At 39.3% G+C, this 19,198-nt stretch overlaps 1 protein-coding gene across 2 annotated transcripts in view; it reads left to right on the forward strand.

Moving 5' to 3' along the window:
- The window catches only part of CDKL2 (cyclin dependent kinase like 2), a 46,774-nt gene extending 34,545 nt beyond the window's left edge, over window positions 1-12,229 (forward strand). For both annotated transcript variants that reach the window (XM_059159054.1, XM_059159053.1), the window contains exons 9-14: window positions 518-816; window positions 1,411-1,504; window positions 4,135-4,258; window positions 4,502-4,608; window positions 10,499-10,587; window positions 12,086-12,229. In XM_059159054.1, the coding sequence (XP_059015037.1) occupies window positions 518-816; window positions 1,411-1,504; window positions 4,135-4,258; window positions 4,502-4,608; window positions 10,499-10,564 (690 nt within the window). In that variant the 3' untranslated portion in view covers window positions 10,565-10,587; window positions 12,086-12,229. The remainder of the gene's footprint in view (window positions 1-517; window positions 817-1,410; window positions 1,505-4,134; window positions 4,259-4,501; window positions 4,609-10,498; window positions 10,588-12,085) is intronic.
- Window positions 12,230-19,198: the final 6,969 nt, after the last annotated feature.

The following is a 19,198-nucleotide window of genomic DNA, read 5'->3' on the forward strand; positions in this document are numbered from 1 at the left end:
GAACTGAAGGGAATTCTCAATTTTGTATTTCAAGTTTTGTACTTTAGATTCCTAAGAACAAAAAGGAGCATACTTAATTCCTCTTTCACATTGTTTTCTACTAAAATATATATATATAAATTTAATATATGTATGTGTCATGTTAATCATATATATATGTATATATTTATCTCAGAGCTAGTGTGAACTGCATTTCTTCTTTTTTTTTTGAGATTTTTTTTTTTTTTAAGTAATTTCTGCACCTAACATGGGGCTCGAACTTACAACCCTAAGATCAAGAGTTGCATGCTCTACTGACTGAGCTAGCCAGGTAGCCCATGAGTTGCATTTTTATTCAAAATAAATGTCTGACCAAGAATCCTGGATTTAATTTTAATTCCATAGATAGAATGAAGAAAACAGGGGTACAGTAAGGTGACATTTATGGAATTCTGCTTTCGTTGACAAATTCTTTATAAGAGGTGCTTTTTCAATCTCTTCAGATCATTAATGTTATTACCATTTTTTTAATGGTCAGGATACCAATGCTGATCCCAAAATTAAAGATTCTAAAGTATTTAAAATAAAAGGGTCAAAAATGGATGGAGAAAAAGTTGAAAAAGTCAGTCGAACTTCCAATGTCAGCTGTCTCCCCGACAATGGGACGAGCCACGTCAGAACCGTGCCTTCAACCAGCCTCCGGGATTGCAGCAACGGCGGCGGCGATCACACTAGAAATCCGGCCGTGGCGATCCCGCCCATTGCGCACAATCCTTCTGCAGTGGCTCCCGGTATTAATTCTGGAATGGTGACTATCCCGGGAGTTCAGAGTTACAGGTATGAATTAGGAAACTAAGAACAAAGTGTCATTTAAAGGTGTGTTTACGAATTGCAAGTGTCTGTCCATGCAGCCACATTGGGTTACGTCCAGGCTTCTGGGGTCTCTTCCTTCCTGTCAGGTTCTGTTTCAAAAGCCTTTTTGGCCTACTTGACGAAACTTACTAACATTTGATAAAAAACAAACAAACAAAATTCACCTGAGTAATAGGAAAGAAGGATTGTATTATTTAAGGTGAAGATGGTCTACAACTATTTAGTCTAAAAATGTGAAAGGAGATTATCATAATAAAGGAAGTAATTGGTTTTAAGGGTCTGCCTACATGGAATGGCTGTGGGCATTTGGTGGTCCAAAGATGTTCACTTTGGAAATTTTGCTGGAAGGAAAGTAGTTCATTTGGTTGGAGTTGGGAGGTAGGTGGGGGTCGTGAAGGTAGTGGCAAAAGACTGAATGTTTCACCAGATCTATGTTCATTGTGTATTTAAGAACAGGCATTAAATGCTGATTAAACTGCAGGTCGCTTGGTTTTGTGGTTTTGTGCTTGAAAAATAATTACCGCTGGTTCTAACTTAAATTTTTCGTTGTTGTTACAGAGTGGATGAAAAAACCAAGAAGTATTGTATCCCATTTGTTAAACCAAATAAACATTCTCCATCAGGCATTTATAATATTAATGTGACCACATCCGTAAGTGAACTATTCCCAGTGGTAGAAGAGCAAGTATTAGTCATTTCCAGACTTCCACTCGTGTTAAATATAGTAATGAAAAACTGAGACTTTTATTTGGAGAAATATCGTAAAGTGGAACCTTAGTTATATGTATATCATCCCAACCTGTCATAAGAAACAATGTGAAACTGTTAAAGTTTAAGTCAGTTTTGCGAGTCTGGAAGTTTAAATATAAGATATTGTTTAAATGACATCTGCTTTAATTTTTTTGGTAATAGTAAATTTTCTTAATACTTGGTGATCAGTTCTTTTGTAGAGTAGGTGACAAGATAAATCGTGGTACCTCACTCATGCCAGATTTTTGGTGAAAGTATTCTGTTGATTTGTTCATAAATATTTATTGATTATGTATACTGTATGAGACGCTGGAAATGAGGAAATCAAATCCCTCTCTTCGAGGAGTTCATGGTCTAGTATAGGATTAATGAATTCAACCAGTGTCGGATTATAATAGTAGAAGCATGCATAAGGTTCACAGGTCTTCTGAAGATTCATAGGAGGGTTATTATGCTCAACATAACTGCTAGCATGCCTCTTTTTAAAATTAACTTAAAGCATCATTATTTTTCCACTCAAAACCCTCCATTGTCATCTCTAAGTAAAGACCGAAGTCCTTGATGGGGCCTTCAAGTCCCTGCTCGACCTACTTCCCCATCCCTCTATTCTACGTGGGCTATTCTCATTCTATTTTTTTTAACACCCCCCCCTTTAAAAAATTTTTTTAAAGATTTTATTTATTTATTTGACATATAGAGATCACAAATAGCCAGAGAGGCAGGCAGGGAGAGAGGAGGAAGCAGGTTCCCTACCGAGCAGAGAGCCTGATTTGGGGCTCGATCCCACGACCCTGAGACCATGACCTGAGCTGAAGGCAGAGGCTGAACCCACTGAGCCACCCAGGCGCCCCGGGCTATTCTCATTCCTGATCAAACTCTTCCAACCCACTGATTTCCTTGTATTTCTTGAACATGACCAGACCTGCTCCTACATTTGGGAGCTTGTTATTTCCTCTGCTTTAGAACATTGTTATTTCCTCTGCTTTAGAACATTCCCCAGATAACCCAAAGAATTTGCCTTTACTCCTCCTTGGCTTACATGAATCCTCATTGTGAGCGCTTCCCTAATATCCTAATTCATTTTGTTGCCCGTTGCTCTCTATCCTCTCTCCTTGCTTAAATTTTTTTTCCATTGCATACACCTAAAGCCTCTATATGCATTTATCTATATCTTTATCTGTCTATCTATATATATATATAGAGAGAGAGATCTCTATATGCATTTATCTATCTATCTATATATATATAGAGAGAGAGCGAGCTCTATATGCATTTATCTCTATCTTTATCGTCTGTCTCTCCCAACTAGTATGTAAGTTTCCAAGGCAGGAATATGTGCTTTGTTTATTTCCTTACAGCTCCACCCCACTACCCTTATCTACTCTAGTACATAGAAGATGCTTAAGGGATGTGAGTGAATTTTTCTGCCAGTTAATGGGAGATGCGGATTTCCCAAAGGAGTGTTTTTCTCCCAGATTTCCCTCTTCTGCCCTTCTCATTATCTTCAGGCTGAAAAATATAACCTTCTTTTCATATCTCTCCTGATTTGGCATTACATCTGCTTTTCTTTTCATTATTCTTGGCCCATGATTTCTATAACCATAGTACTCTTTTTCACACCCTTCTGATTTCTTTGTAGATATTTTTGTGTTTTACATTCTTGGTCTGCTTTGGAAGATTACTTTGATCGGCAGGACTTTTCAGAGTAGCTGGCTCAATCCCATGTTGCTGGACTTGATAGCGCCTTCTTTCGGGCGTTGTGTAATCAGAGCTGGCTGTTACTTTTAGATCTTATTTCTGTTTATCCTTATTTTTAAGAGGCAGTTAAGAGAGGAGGTAGAGACGGGGCGCCTGGGTGGCTCAGTGGGTTGGGCCGCTGCCTTCGGCTCGGGTCGTGATCTCAGGGTCCTGGGATCGAGCCCCGCATTGGGCTCTCTGCTCAGCGGGGAGCCTGCTTCCTCCTCTCTCTCTGCCAGCCTCTCTGCCTACTTGTGATCTCTCTGTCAAATAAATAATAAATTAAAAAAACTTTAAAAAAAAAAAAAAGAGAGGAGGTAGAGATTAGTGGGGAGAAGACACACTTGAGTCTTTTCATGATGAAAATTAATTGAGGCAGAATTAAGCCTAAACTTTCTTCAACATCTAGGTTTAGATCCCATATCCTGCTCCCCTGCCTCTTGCTCTAATTCTGAGATTGAATAGCGTATTATTATAAACATCTCATAGATTTTATTTGTCACTCTTTGAATATGTATATCTAGTAGTCTGAACTCATTTTTTTGTACTTACAGTTTTTTTGAACTAAATATTTATTTTATAACTGATTTGAACCAAGACCTTAGTACTTACTTTAATAAAAGAACGAGTAGAAACATCCAAATAAAAAACTGAAAAGCTCATTGCAGGACTTCTGAAATTTTGTGTTATTCTTAAATTCTCCTGAAGTTTAGGATATCAATATATTAGTTACAAAAGGGGCAAGCCAGGCTTACCTGGAAGCTAATTCACTTGTGTTAATCATTCTGATATTAGGTCGCCAGTGAAAAGAACCTACTTCAGGCAAATAAGAAAAGAAGGGACTACTCTAAGACAGATGTCCGTTTGCCTGAACTAAACTACAGTCATCTCCCTGAACTAAGAGCCTTGGAAGGCATAGGTTTGTTTATAATGCTCTTACTTTTGCAGCCTTTTTTGTATACATTATTAAAAATATATGTTAAATAAACTAACAAAATATTAAAAATAAAAAATGTAGTAACTTTACATAGTTATGTAAATATGTACAGATTTATGTAAGTAAATATGTACACTGAGTATATACTGAGGGACAGATACAGAATGTGGAAAAACTAACAAAAATGTCTAATTTTTCACTGTGTTTATGGTTGTTTTTATTTAGCTCGAAATTCCAGGTTAATAAGGAAAGAGAACAAGAATCTCTCAGAATCTCGAATTCCTTCTCTGGCCACTATTGACTTGCATACGCCCAGTGTCGCATTACATCAGGTACAGGAATCCTCTCTAGGTTGGATAGAACTTGGGTCTTATACTTCCTTATTAAAGTAGCTTAGGAAAAGTTCGCTTTTAAGGATTAGGCGTGTCTATTGGTGGGATCTGTATGATTTTGTTTGTTAAATTTTTTCTTACTGTTCATTGCTCTAGTACCTTTATCACACATATGTTTATATAGACATTTTCCAGCACAGTCATCAACTTTTTATAGATTAAAAATGCGCTCACCGTGTATGCAGCCTAGCTATGACTTTTATAAAACTTTTGTGGTAATTTATATTATCTCACTGCATTCACCCAAATGTTATAACCCATATTTCACTCCTTGAATTGTTTTTATTTTTATGTTTATTTTTATTTATTTTTTATTTTTAAATTTTGTTTATTTATTTGACAGAGATCACAAGTAGGCAGAGAGGCAGGCAGAGAGAGAGTAGGAAGCAGGTTCCCCATGGAGCAGAGAGTCTGATGCGGGACTCGATCCCAGGACCCTGGGAATCATGACCTGAACTGAAGGCAGAGGCTTTAACCCACTGAGCCACCCAGGCGCCCCTGTTTTTATTTTTTTTTAATGTATCATCTATTTGACATTTTCCCCCAAGACAACCCGCTCCATGTATGTTAAAGACTGGTTCTTCCATATGTAATCATTTTTCTATTACTTCTCTTAATTCTTCAGAACAGTTACATTTCTGCTGCTTCAGTAACAGTCATATCACTCATTTTCACAGTAAGAACACTGGCAAACTTTTAAATTTCCTGAGCCAATCCTAACTAGTTATAAACTTTGGATATGTATCATTTCACTTAAGGATTTCTCACTTCTCCTTGGTGCTGGACAGCTTTTGTTTTGGGATGTATTTCTCCATCCTCATTATTGAAGCATTTCTGTTTCCTGGATTGCACCCGTATGTTGCTTCTGAATCTGTGTGGGCGCTTTTTTCTACCAGTACTCCTTCAGTGATTTTGTAGAGCTCTACAAGAGGGAATAATATTGTTGAGGGTAACAAATTACAGTGGTAGTTACCCATAGATACCGAGAAACGGGTTTATTGACTGCTATCACTTTGCCTTAACTCCTGCTAACAATTTCTGGAGCAAGTTAATAAAAACTAAACAAATTCATGTTGTGTGAAGATTAATTACCATCACACATTTTACTTTTAGGAACTAGAGATTCTCAATAAATTCCTTGTATACTTCTAATCTTAAATTGAATGTAGATTTTATTTATTTATTTTTTAAAGATTGTATTTATTTATTTGACAGACAGAGATCACAAGTAGGCAGAGAGGCAGGCAGAGAGAGAGAAAGGGAAGCAGGCTCCCTGCTGAGCAGAGAGCCCAATGCAGGGCTCGATCCCAGGACCCTGGGACCATGACCTGAGCCGAAGGCAGAGGCTTTAACCCACTGAGCCACCCAGGTGCCCCTGAATGTAGATTTTAAAGGTGCAGAATTTTTCACTTGCTCTCTGTGAGTAGTAGTATTGTTCAAAACCACTTTTCAGGAGTCGCATAACTAAATCTAGTTTCATGAAATGGAAGAAGGCTTTGGCGGCCTTCATTTTTCAAATTTTTATTTGTTCCTTTGAACCAATCCTCTTATATTTATAAATTGGTTCTGCGTTTTTACTCTTAGTTTACTTGTTCATTTCCCAGTTGTATTTAAATACACTAAACGAGAAAGTAGGTGTAGTGAAAAACACAAATTAATACCAAAATAAGATGAATCTGTGTGTGGAAAATCTGAATGGGAAGAGAAACAACAGGAGTCTGAAAGCAAGTGACTTTCTGGCAGAAGCTGGGACTCTACTCGCCTCTTCATGATGTGGATCAATACGTTGAACTGTATTTTGTTTCTGCGCCTAACACAAACATTCTCACATGTATAAAAGCCTATCTTTATAGACTTGTGGAACGTCTGCAAGATAGATTTTTGTAAGTAAAGTATGGCATAATCCATGGAATCTGTCTCCGCTCGCTCCCTTCCTACACCCTTACACCCATTATATACTTTTCTATGTATGTTGCAACACAGTTCTTTCTCCAAGCAGTGTTTAAGCTTCATCCCCCCAATTTTAATATGTTGTATTTTCATTATACTCAGTCTAAACATTTTCTTAGTTCCCTTGTAATTTCTTGTTTAACCCAGGAATTAATTAGAAATGTGTTGTTTTATAGTTAGATATTTAGGGTTTCCCTAGTATTTTATTATTATTGATTTATCATTTAATTCCATGTGGTCAGGGAAGATACTGTGTATGATTCTGATTGTTTTAGATTCATTGAGGTATGTTTTATGACTTGGCATAGGATCTGTCTTGGTGAATGAACCTGTTTCCTTGAAAACAACATATACTTCAGTTGTTGGACATAGCCTACTCTAAATGTGAAATTCGATTAAGGTGGTTGTAGTGTTCTTCAGATCTTCTGTGTTCTTCATGATTTTTTTGTTTGGTCCTATCGGTTCCTGAAAGAGTGCTGTCAAAATCTTTTTTTTTTTTTAACATCACATATTATTTAAATAACATTTAAATTAGTAGAAAATAGTCCCCAAATTAACATTAAATAGAAAAATCCAGTAAAATCTTTTACTGACTGTGGAATTATTTATTTTTCTCTTATATCTGTTTATTTTTGTTTCATGTATTTTCCATCTCTATTATTAGGTACATACACACTTATAATTGTTTTTGTCTTCCTGATACACTCTTCCTTTTATCATGATAAAACATCTCTCTTTACCTCTTACAGTGCTCTGTGCCACAAAGTCCATTTTATATGAGAGTAAGACAGCCATTCCAGCTTACTTATACTTACTTGTTTCCGTGGTATATCTTTTTACTTTTGTAGAATCTGTTTTTAAAATTTACCGTGTTTCCTGTAGGTAGGGTCTTTCTTTTGTATCCGTTCTATCAGTTCAGTTCTTTTAATTGAAATGTGTATTTATGTTCTATGCATTCTAATAAACTCCTGCCAACTTAATAATTATTATCTCACAGTTTCCATAGATCAGAAGCCTGGGCAGAGCTGCTTCTCTCCTTGTGTCTCACAGGTCGAAATCAGGATTTCAGTAGGGGGTTGTTGTCAGCTTCTAGGGGCTATCCACATTCCTTGGCTTGTGGCCTACTTCTCCATCTGCAAAGCTAACAATAATGGTCAAGTTGTTCTTACTCTTTGAGCCTCTCTTGCCTCCCCTTCTGTCTCATCTCTGACTTACTCTTCTGCTTTTTTTTTTTTTTTTTAAATTTATTTTTATTTATTTGTCAGAGAGAGAGAGAGCGCACAGACAGACAGAGTGGCAGGCAGAGGCAGAGGGAGAAGCAGGCTCCCCGCCGAGCATGGAGCCTGATGTGGGACTCGATCCTGGGACACCGGGATCATAACCCGAGCTGAAGGCAGCCGCTTAACCAACTGAGCCACCCACGCGTCCCTACTCTTCTGCTTTTAAGAGTGCACATGATGGTTTACCAGGTCTACATTAAGCCTGCCAGGATAATCTTTCTATCTGAGGGTCAGCTGATTAGTAACATTAATTACACGCGCAAAGCTGCTTCATAGCAGACGCTAAATTACTTTGATTGACTAAGCAGGGACAGGAAACTTAGGGTGTTAGCTTCAGAATTCTGCCTGCTAATGAATAGTTAGGCCATTAACATTTAATGTGATGGTTGATATATCTAGATCTAGCTCTATATATTATATAGGTATAAAGATCTATATATATATATAATATATATCTCATATAGATATAAGATCTAGCTCTTTATATTATTTGGGTTTTTTTATTTCTTTGTTTTCCCTTTCCAGTCTTGTTTTGTATTTGAATATTTTTAATATTGGCTTTTTGGGGATATTTCTTGGTATGATTTTTTTAGTAATTGCTCTAGGTTTTGCAATGTACATAACTAATCTCTCACAGTGTACTTAAATATTGTACCACTTATAAAATGCAGAAAACTTGCAGACATATTTCCTTTTACTTCAACCTAGACTTTATATAAGAATTTTATATCTTTTATTGAAAACTGTACTAGGTCATACATTTTGCTCTAAATAGTCATAAATATTTTAAGCAATTTAGGAAAAAAAGTAGTCTTCTCTATTTACCTAACCACTTGCATTTCTGTGGTTCTTACCTTCTTTCTTAAAGATTACAGTTTTGTTTTCTGGTACCATTTTTCTTCAGCTTGAAAAACTTTCTTTAGCATTTCTTCCAGAGCAGGTCTGATGAGTGACAAATCCTCATATATAACTTCCCTAAGTTTATAAAGTCCCAACATCTGGGCCATCTCAGGATTGGTATCTATTGATTTTCTTTTCCCTTGAGAATTGTTTACACTTTCCTGGATTTTTTTTTTTTTTTTAAGATTTTATGTATTTATTTGACAGAGAGAGAGCACAAGCAAGGGGAGTGGCAACCAGAGGGAAAGGGAGAAGTAGGCCTGGACCCTGGGATCGTGACCTGAGCCGAGGGCAGACGCTTAACCAACTGAGCCACCCAGGCGCCCCAATAGATCTTTTTATGGCCAAAATCTTGACTGTATCTTGGAAACTGTGAATGTTATGTTTTGTAGCCTCTGGGTCCTGTTTTAATCCTTCATAATCCTCTGGAGAATGTTGAAATTTTTGTTTTAGCAGGCGGTCATTCAGCTTTTTTTTTTTTTTTTTTTTTTTTTTTTTTCATTTTTTTTTTTTTTTATTTTTTATAAACATATATTTTTTATATACATATATTTTTATCCCCAGGTCTGTGAATCACCAGGTTACACACTTCACAGCACTCACCAAATCACATACCCTCCCCAATGTCCATAATCCCACCCCCTTCTCCCCAACCCCCTCCCCCCGGCAACCCTTTTGTTCACACTATACATTCTGCCTTATCCCCTGTGAGAAGTGTTTCAAATCTCAGTTCTCTAAGTCTTTGATATCCTAGTTCACATCTGTCTTGTGCTTACGTGGCTTTGGGGTTAGCTAGAGACTTGTACAGGCAATTCAAATTTCAGTTCGGTTCTCTCAAGCCTCTGCTGTGTTGGTGGAGCACTGCCATGCTGCAGGAACTGAGCTGAGACTCCTGGGGTGCACACGGAATGAGACGGCCCCTCCTCTACCCCTCTCCCCTCCAGGACCATCCCTCTCCCCACATAACTGCTGGCATTCAGGGACCCTTTTTCTTGTTTTTTTTTCTGGGATAACAAGGGAGTTTCTTTCTTTCTTTCTTTCTTTCTTTCTTTCAAGATTTTATTTATTTATTTGACACAGAGAGAGATCACAAGTAGGCAGAGAGGCAGGCAGAGAGAGAGGAGGAAGCAGGCTCCCTGCTGAGCAGAGAGCCCGATGCGGAGCTCGATCCCAGGACCCTGGGATCATGACCTGAGCCAAAGGCAGAGGCTTAACCCACTAAGCCACCCAGGCTCCCCAACAAGGGAGTTTCTTTCAGACTTTTGGCCTCTTGTACTACTTCATTGCTCTGAGATTAGGGCCTGCCTTTTGGACAGAGGCACAGAAATAAAAAACTAAGTTGGGAAGCTACATCCATGTGAACGACCACATCGCCAACTTCTGACTCCTTTGCTTAATCTTCAGTTGTTTTTTTTATATTTTTCCAAAAGGGTTTTATTGGTTTGGTAATAAGTAGGAGAGATGGGTTATAGTGGGTTTGTACTACCTCCGCACATCAGAAGTCTCTTTAACTTACGTATCAACAAAGAGGTCGAAGAATAACATCTCTTTACTTCGTGAGCCTCTTCTGTGGCAGCAGCTGGGACTATGAATAGTTAATTCTAAGCATCTGGTATTTGAGGAACAAGAATTGGGATTTTGGGAGGAGTGGGACTTCTACAACTATTTGGATACTGTGATGCTTGATTATTCACTTATAGGTATCCGGATCTCCCCCGTCAGATGACCTGGAGGCTGATTTGCCTCGAATGGAACACCAGCACTGAGAGCCATTTTGGTTCTGAACTGGGTATGTCAGGTGTTTCATACTTAAAGCAAAGTATTCTCCCATGAGGAATATTTCGTAGCTTTCTGAAGTTCAGATTCTGCCGCTAAAGTAATCTCCAGTGATTGATACCATGAGAACTCCTGATGGAGAAAGAGTTGTGTCACTTAAAAATACAGAAGTGACATTTGTTTCTGGGGTGAAATCCCTTTTCATAGAGCTTACATTTCTTGCTTTTAAACTAATCTCCTGCATTTTATTCGCTCCGGTAATGCGAATTTAGGATGGCGAGTGCTGTGGAAGGATATATACTTATCTCCCTTATCAGTCATTTGTCCCTTTGGGCTTTTAAAGCAAGAAAGACAAAATGATTGCCTGGTAATCTTCTTCCCTATAAAGAAGGATTAGCACTATACCAGATGATTGCTTCCCATTTATATATTTATTTACTTATTTTTATTTTTTGCTTCTACTGGTCTTTACATTGTCCTGCTACTATACCACAGGAAAAACAGCCTTGCAAGCTCCAGGCAGAGAAAACAGGGCCCTGGAACACCTTCCCACCTCATTGTGGACCTATTCACAGGATAAATACAAGTCACACATTTTTTTTTTTTTTTAAAGAAAGCAGGATAGATTAATAATAAGTGATTAGGCATCAACAATGACTTGGAAAATCAAATGTCAATTTTAAATGGTAACAGAATTTCCCTCCTTTAAGTATAACTGTTTAGTACTAAAAAAATGGAAAACAAAAATCAGATCTTTTTTTTTTTTTTTAAGATTTTACTTATTTATTTGACAGACAGAGATCACAAGTAGGCAGAGAGGCAGGCAGAGAGTGGGGAGGGGGAGCAGGCTCCCTGCTGAGCAGAGAGCCCAAGGTGGGCCGATCCCAGGACTCCAGGATCACGACCTGGGCCGAAGGCTAGAGGCATTAACCCACTGAGCCACCCAGGTGCCCCAAAATCAGACCTTTTGAGTGCGAATTTACTATGCGACAAGTCATCCAATGTTTAGTATCTTATTAGCTATAAAATGTGATGATAATAAAATCCCACCTTCTTATAAATATGTCGTTTCATTAATCTATTAATCCCCACAAAGCATTTTGAATGTCTGTGCCGTCATATGTGAATTTACTATGAAGTGAACAAGTCTTAATTCCTCACTGGCACGGGTCCCTTCCAAAACTCTGGGAGAAGTCTTGGCGATGAACTCATTACACATACTGTATGAACTGTAGCCTCTGTGAAACTCGGATCTGTTTTGTCAAAACCAGTCATCATTTACAGACAAGGAGATGATATGCTATACATGATAGTTTCGATTGACAATTATCCTAAAGAATGTCTTTAAAATCTTGTTTTTGATATATATGGTTTAGTCTAAAGTTTTCTTAGAGTGTGTAATACTTAAAATATTATAAATATCTTCAATGTGAGAAAGCAAGTGAGATAGAAATGGATTTCTAGAAAGATCTTATGTAAACCATTGGGCATATGTTCCCCTGTGATTTTAGATGCTGCTCTAGCCCTTGAGATGACATCCCCTTGCAACAGAAGTGCTGATATCCTACAGAGAGAGATTCGTGGTTTTGTCCTTTACTTCTGAACTGCATTTTCTGAGAAAGGCCTTGCAGAAGAAAAAAGATAAAGACTTCCAAGTGTTTATGGGACGCCTGGGTGGCTCAGTTGGTTGGACGACTGCCTTCAGCTCAGGTCATGATCCTGGAGTCCTGGGATCGAGTCCCGCATCAGGCTCCCAGCTCCATGGGGAGTCTGCTTCTCTCTCTGACCTTCTCCTCGTTCATGCTCTCTCTCACTGTCTCTCTCTCAAGTAAATAAATAAAATCTTTAAAAAAAAAAAAAAAAAAAAAAAAAAAAGACTTCCAAGTGTTTCCAAGCAAGATTGAATAAGTGCTCCTCCCCGACTGCTATCTTGTCACCTTTCAAGGTCTCTGTTGCTATTTCAGGATATATCCAATGGAAGAATAGTGATATGGTTCTTGTTACATGAATGTGTATTTACTGTTAGTAACTTGTGCATTTAAAATTACCCAAGAGTAAAAAAAAAGTTTAAAAAGAGAGAAAGAATCATTATAATGGTCATGTTATATGAACTTTCTGTGTTATCTATATAAATGTATACATTTATTTAGGAATGGGTTTGGTGGAGGTAAGTGATTAAAAACTAGGATCAGTTGAAGAAATGAAAAAATTAGGATCAGTAAGAGAAAATGTTTCCTTTACCCTAATTTAACTGTAAATACACATTTAAAAAGCTTGTTTGTTTCTAGGCTTTAGGGAGATAAGTAATTGCTCTCTGTGGATAGGCGTCCGTCTTTGGTTTCTGTGATTATTGTTGATGTTTGATCATTGTGTTATGGGAATCTGGCCTCTCTGCTGATCTTCTAAGAACCACACTACTGCAAACGTCTCAAGGACATTTTTTTGTCTAATGATTTAGTATGGCCTGACCTTAGATAATCCTCTGTATTTTAAGACTGTGGTGCCAGTGTTCCTGCGTACAGGAACAGGACTGAGGTAAGAACAGTGAAGGAGAATTTTGTAGGTGTACCTTCAAGTTGAGGACTGTGCCTTTGAGAAAGGAAGCATATATGTGCAAAATTAGGAAGTGGGACACTGGCTTACTGACCGACTAGGACTGGTTACTTTATCTTGGCCAATTACTGTTGATCTACCCCCCCACCCCCCACCCCACCCCCCACCCCCGCCCCATAGAGGCTTTGGGAAGGAACATCCGTTGTTATGGACTTCTCTCCTGTCCACTGGTGGTTTGAAGGTGATAGCAGATAGAACCCAGAGATGTTCCTATCTTCTCGTTTCCTCACTTAGGCCTTCCCAAAAGTTCTTCACCAATTGGCAAAACTATCTACCTACCTACAGTCCTCACATCTTAACTCATGCCCCAGTCCACGGCTTCCGGGTGGGAAGCTGAAGCCAGTTTGACTCTAGGTTTTTGGTTTCCAGTTTGCTGGTCACACTCTGCATTTATTGTTTTAGAGAATCGTTGTTAGGGGGACCAGAACTTATGTGTTTTTCTTGGCCTTAACCGGTTAACAACATGTTTTTTTCCAAAAAACACTGACTAGAACTTAGCCCAAGAATTTAACTAGCACTTTTCTTTATAACTCTGTGGAGCTTAATATTGAAATTCTGAATTTAGATACTTGGTCCTCAAAAAAGCAGGACATTCAGGAAGAGACAAAATGAGGGGTTCCAATTGGAAATCTATAGGTGGTTCAATTAAAATTCTATCTTGATTTTGAAGCTCTATTTTTAAACTCTGACCAGGTGTTTGACTAAATTGGTATGACTAACATGCTAGACAAAATTAATGTGTAGGCATTAATAGCCTACAAAATATTGTTTCATTTTTACTTTAAAATGTATTGCCAACAGACTGTACAGTGTGGGAAGCAGATAGAACTTAAAAGCCAAGTGGCTTTCCAACTTATTTTGATGTAATTTTTATTTAAAGACAGTGTGTACATATCACCTCAATGTGTGAGGATCTAGGATCAATTATCTGTATTTGCTTTTGGTATCTTTCGCCTATTAAAACACTGTGTAAACTTTAGAATTAAGGGACTAAATATAATTTACTCTAAGTGCAAGTTGAGACTTGAGGATCATATCTGGTTAGAACCTGGGCGGAACTACTTGAAAAAAGATTTTTGCAAACTGGGGCTATAGATACTGAATCAAAAATAATTCTTTCAGTTTAAGATTACTCTGTTTTCCTTACAAGGATATGACTAAACATAATCGGAAATATGTGTATGTCTTGGCGGGAGAAATGGGCTTGCTGTTGAATGTATGTTTTACAATTAATAAATATTATATCTTACTGAGCTCCATAGATGATTTCATTTGCATTTATTTAAGAGAATACAAATAATGTATACAATATTGTATGGAATTTAACAAATAAATTTGAAATAATCTGTTAATTCTTTTTTGGAAACTTGGATACAGGGGTGGCAAGTTGTCTTTTTTTAAATTGGGTTTTTATTTTAATTCCGGCATAGTTAACATAGAGCTATGTTAGTTTCAGGTGTACACTATAGTGATTCAGCAATTCTGTACATTACTCAGAGCTCATCAAGGTAAGTGTACTCTTAATCCCCGTCACCTGTTTCACCCATCCCGCCACCTACCCCCCACTCTGGTAACCCTCTGTTTCTTCCCTATTTAAGGGTCTGTTTTTTGGTTTGTCTTTTTTCCCCTTTTGTTTGTTTTGTTTCTTAAATTCCCCGTCAGGGAAATCATATGGTATTTGTCTTTCTCTGACTGGTTTATTTCACTTAGCTAATGCTGCTCTTTAGAGCCATCTATGTTGTTGCAAACAGCAAGATTTCATTTTTTTTTTAATGGCTGAAAAATATTGCATTCCACTTCTTTATCCATCCTTCTGTAGATGGAACTCGTGCTGCTTCCATAATGTGGTTATTGTAACTGATGCTGCAGTAAATATAGGGGTGCATGTATCTTTTTGATTTAGTCTTTTTGTATTCTTTGTATTGTATTCAATACAATTAGTAGTTTTGTGTTCCACTACCCCATGGTAGAATTACTAGATCATATGGTGGTTCTGTTTTTTTTTTTTTTTTTTTTTAAAGATTTTATTTATTTATTTGACAGAGATCACAAGTAGGCAGAGAGGCAGGCAGAGAGAGAGGAAGGGAAGCAGGCTCCCTGCTGAGCAGAAAGCCTGATGTGGGGCCTAATCCCAGGACCCTGAGATCATGATTTGAGCTAAAGGCAGAGCCTTAACCCACTGAGCCACCCAGGTGCCCCTGCTTCATTTTATTTTAATTATTTTTTAAGATTTTATTCATTTATTTGAGTGTAAGAGGGAAGAGATCTCAACCATGGGGGAAGGTAGAGGGAGAAGCAGACACCCTGCTGGGCATGGAGCCCAACATGGAAATCCATCCCAGGACCCCAGGACCGCAACCTGAGCCAAAGGCACACACTCAACTGACTGAACCAAATAGGCGTCCTTTATTTTTATTTTTAAAATATTTGTTTATTTATTTATTTTAGAGGGAGCGAGAGAGGGCACACATATAGGGGAAGGGGCAGAGGGAGAGACTATCCTAGCAGACTCCCGTTAAGCATGGAGCCCAACACAAGTCTCGATCTTATGACGCATGAGATCAGAACCTGAGCTGAAACCAAGAGTCAGACGTTTAACCCACCGAGCCCCCCAGGAGCTCCAGGTATGTTTCATTGTAGATTTTGACTGATTCTGCCCAACTGCATTCCAAAAATGCTGCACCATTTTATATTTCTACCCACTGTGTTTGAGGAAGTTTATTTCTCCACACCCAGACCATGTTAGATATTACTAATAATTTCCATTTTGACCAATCTGGTGGGCAAAAATTATCTTGCTTTATATTTTCTTGTTTACTACTGAGGTTACATGTATTTTTACATATATTTTCTTTTTGTGTATCAGTCATTTGGTTTCCTCCTCCTGTGAATAAAAGATATTAAAGGTCTTTTAAAAAAGGTAAAGTAGATTGTAGCTTGAGTTTTGGAGATTTTCCTTTGTAAATGTTTTTCCTTCCTATTGAAAACAAAGGCAAACATCAGATTTAGATAATACAATTTGGCCTAAGCTATATTTTAAAGATTTTATTTATTTATTTGAGAGAGAGCGGGGGGTAGGAGCAGAGGGAGAGAGATGAGCGACTCTACGCTGATCAAGGAGCCTGACACAGAGCTTGATCCCCAGGACCCCAAGATCACGACCTGAGCTGAAGTCAAAAGTCAGATGCTCAACGGACTGGGCCACCCAGGTGTCCCTCAAGCTGTATTTTAGACCAAAATTATTTTGTATTGGGAAATGCAGCCCAGCCAACAGAATGTATTTACTTGTTTATTTTAAAAATGTTATTTTAATTCCATGCAACTGACATAGAGTGTTATGCTCATTTCAGGTGTATAATATAGTGATTCAGCATTTCTCTATATTATTCAGTGCACATCAAGGTAAGTGCACTCTTAATCCCCTTTATTTCACCCATTCTGCCGCCCACTTCTAATAACCCTCAATTGGTTCTCTATTTAAGGGTCTATTTTTTGGCTTGTCTCACCACCAACCCCCACCTTTTATTCGTTTTTTGTTTTTTTTTTTTAATTCCATGTATGAGTGAAATCATATGGTATTTGTTTTTCTCTGACTGGCTTATTTTGCTTGGCTAATGCTACTCTCTAGATCTATCCATGTTATTGCAAATCGCAAGATTTCACTCTTTTTATGGCTGAATAATATTCCAGTATGTATATATACACCATATCTTGTTTATCTATTCATTTGTTGATGGACACTTAGGTTGTCCATAATTTGGCTGTTGTAAATAATGCTTGCAATAAACATTGGTGTGCATGTATCCCTTTAAATTAGTGTTTTTGTATTCTTTGGGTAAATTTCCAGTAGTAGAATTACTGGATCATATGGTAGTTCTCTTTTTAATTTTTTGAGGAACCTCCATACTGTCTCCACAGTGCCAGCCAACAGAAAGTATTCTTTTTTAAAAAAATTCACATATAATATATTATTAGCCCCAGGGATACAGGTCTGTGAATCGCCAGGTTTACACACTTCACAGCACTCACAATAGTACATATCCTCCCCAATGTCCATAACCCAACCACCCTCTCCCTACGCCCCGCGCCCACAACCCACAATTTGTTTTGTGAGATTAAGAGTCTCTTATGGTTTGTCTCCCTCCCAATCCCATCTTGTTTCATTTATTCTTTTCCTACCCACCAAACCCCCCATATTGCTTCTCGATTTCCTCATATCAGGGAGATCATATGATAGTTGTCTTTCTCTGATTGACTTATTTCACTCAGCATAATACCCTCTAGTTCCATCCATGTCGTTGCAAATGGCAAGGTTTCATTTCTTTTGAGGGCTGCATAGTATTCCATTGTGTACATATACCACATCTTCTTTATCCAGTCATCTGTTGATGGACATCTAGGTTCTTTCCATAGTTTGGCTATTGTGGACATTGCTGCTATAAACATTCGGGTGCACGTGCCTCTTCGGATCACTATGTTTGTATCTTTAGGGTAAATACCCAGTAGTGCAGTTGCTGGGTCATAGGGTAGCTCTATTTTCAGCTTTTTGAGGAACCTCCATGCTGTTTTCCAGAGTGGCTGCATGAGCTTGCATTCCCACCAACAGTGTAAGAAGTTTCCCCTCTCTCCACATCCTCACCAGCATCTGTCATTTCCTGGCTTGTTAATTTTAGCCATTCTGACAGGTGTGAGGTGATATCTCATTGTGGTTTTGATTTGTATTTCCCTGATGCCAAGTGATATGGAGCACTTTTTCATGTGTTTGTTGGCCGTCTGGGTGTCGTCTTTGCAGAAGTGTCTGTTCATGTCCTCTGCCCATTTCTTGATTGGATTATTTGTTCTTTGGGTGTTGAGTTTGCTAAGTTCTTTATAGATTTTGGACAACAGAAAGTATTCTTAAATACACTTGTCTTTAAGGTGGTCAGTTGCCCATTCTTCTGTTGCATCTGAGAAGAAATAGAAATACTTCTTCCTTCTAGGGTAGAGGTTGAAGAAGAAGTCAGTTCTGTGTGGGCGGATAGGGATTATTTAAGGAGAATTATGGAAGTTCTGAGCTTGGGGGTTGCCACACTTGGCTGTAAATCCACTCCACCACGGTGACCCCCACTCCTCAGGCTCCGGGACTGCCCCGTGCTGCCGGCGCCATCCAGGAGGCGGCAGCGCAGCCCCGCTCACGGCGCTCAACCCACAGGGCAAGGGCCTAAGAGCCGTGATGAACTTAAGGGGTGTCATCCGTTCCCTTTGCTCATGCAATAAAGGGCATTTTTCCACTTTAAGGGCTCAATGTTGATGAGTTCTTATCTGTCTGAACCGAGGGGGCGGCGAAGGGGAACCAAGATCCGCGGTGCCTCCCACGGTACGGCCGGCGCAGTGGCGCCCTCTCGTGGACATGGGTCGTTACCGGCGCCCGCAGTCCGTCCCAGCATGACGTCAGTGCTCCCTTGACGTCAGCAGGGGGCTGGTGACTCGGGTCGGAAGGCAGAAGCCGTCGCTGGAGGAGGGCGAGGCCGGTGGGAGCGTGGGGCGGGTGGGGAAGCACGTGGACTTCACGGACAACCCTGAGAGGAGGCGTAGCTGGAGAATTATGGAAGGAAATCTGCCTCCGAGCGATGACATGTGAGCAGAAGGGCCGAGGCAGAGCGGCAGGAGGTTGCGATCCGGCACTTCCAAGGGCGCTGATCCAGAGCGGGTTCGGAGCACCCTGGGGTCCGGGGGAAGCACGATTTTCCCGTGCGGTTTCTGTACGAGCCCCAAGACGCGGGCTGATGCCCACGGCGAGTGGGAATTGGCAGGGGCGCCCTGACACCGCCTATCCCTGGGCGTGCGGCCGGGGGTCTGCAGCGTGCGGCCCAGCCACGCGCCAGCCGTGACGTCAGCAGGCCGGGGTGAGGACGTCATCGGTCAGTCCTCCGGGACTCTGCGTTTGGGGGAGTGTAGAGCATGCTGCTGAGGGGGAATAAGCGATCCGTTTTGTGTCTAAAATTTAAGCCCTTAATGTCCTTCTCCACATG

Source organism: Mustela lutreola, chromosome 1 (assembly GCF_030435805.1).
Source record: "Mustela lutreola isolate mMusLut2 chromosome 1, mMusLut2.pri, whole genome shotgun sequence".
In the NCBI taxonomy this organism is placed as follows: Eukaryota; Metazoa; Chordata; class Mammalia; order Carnivora; family Mustelidae; genus Mustela; species Mustela lutreola.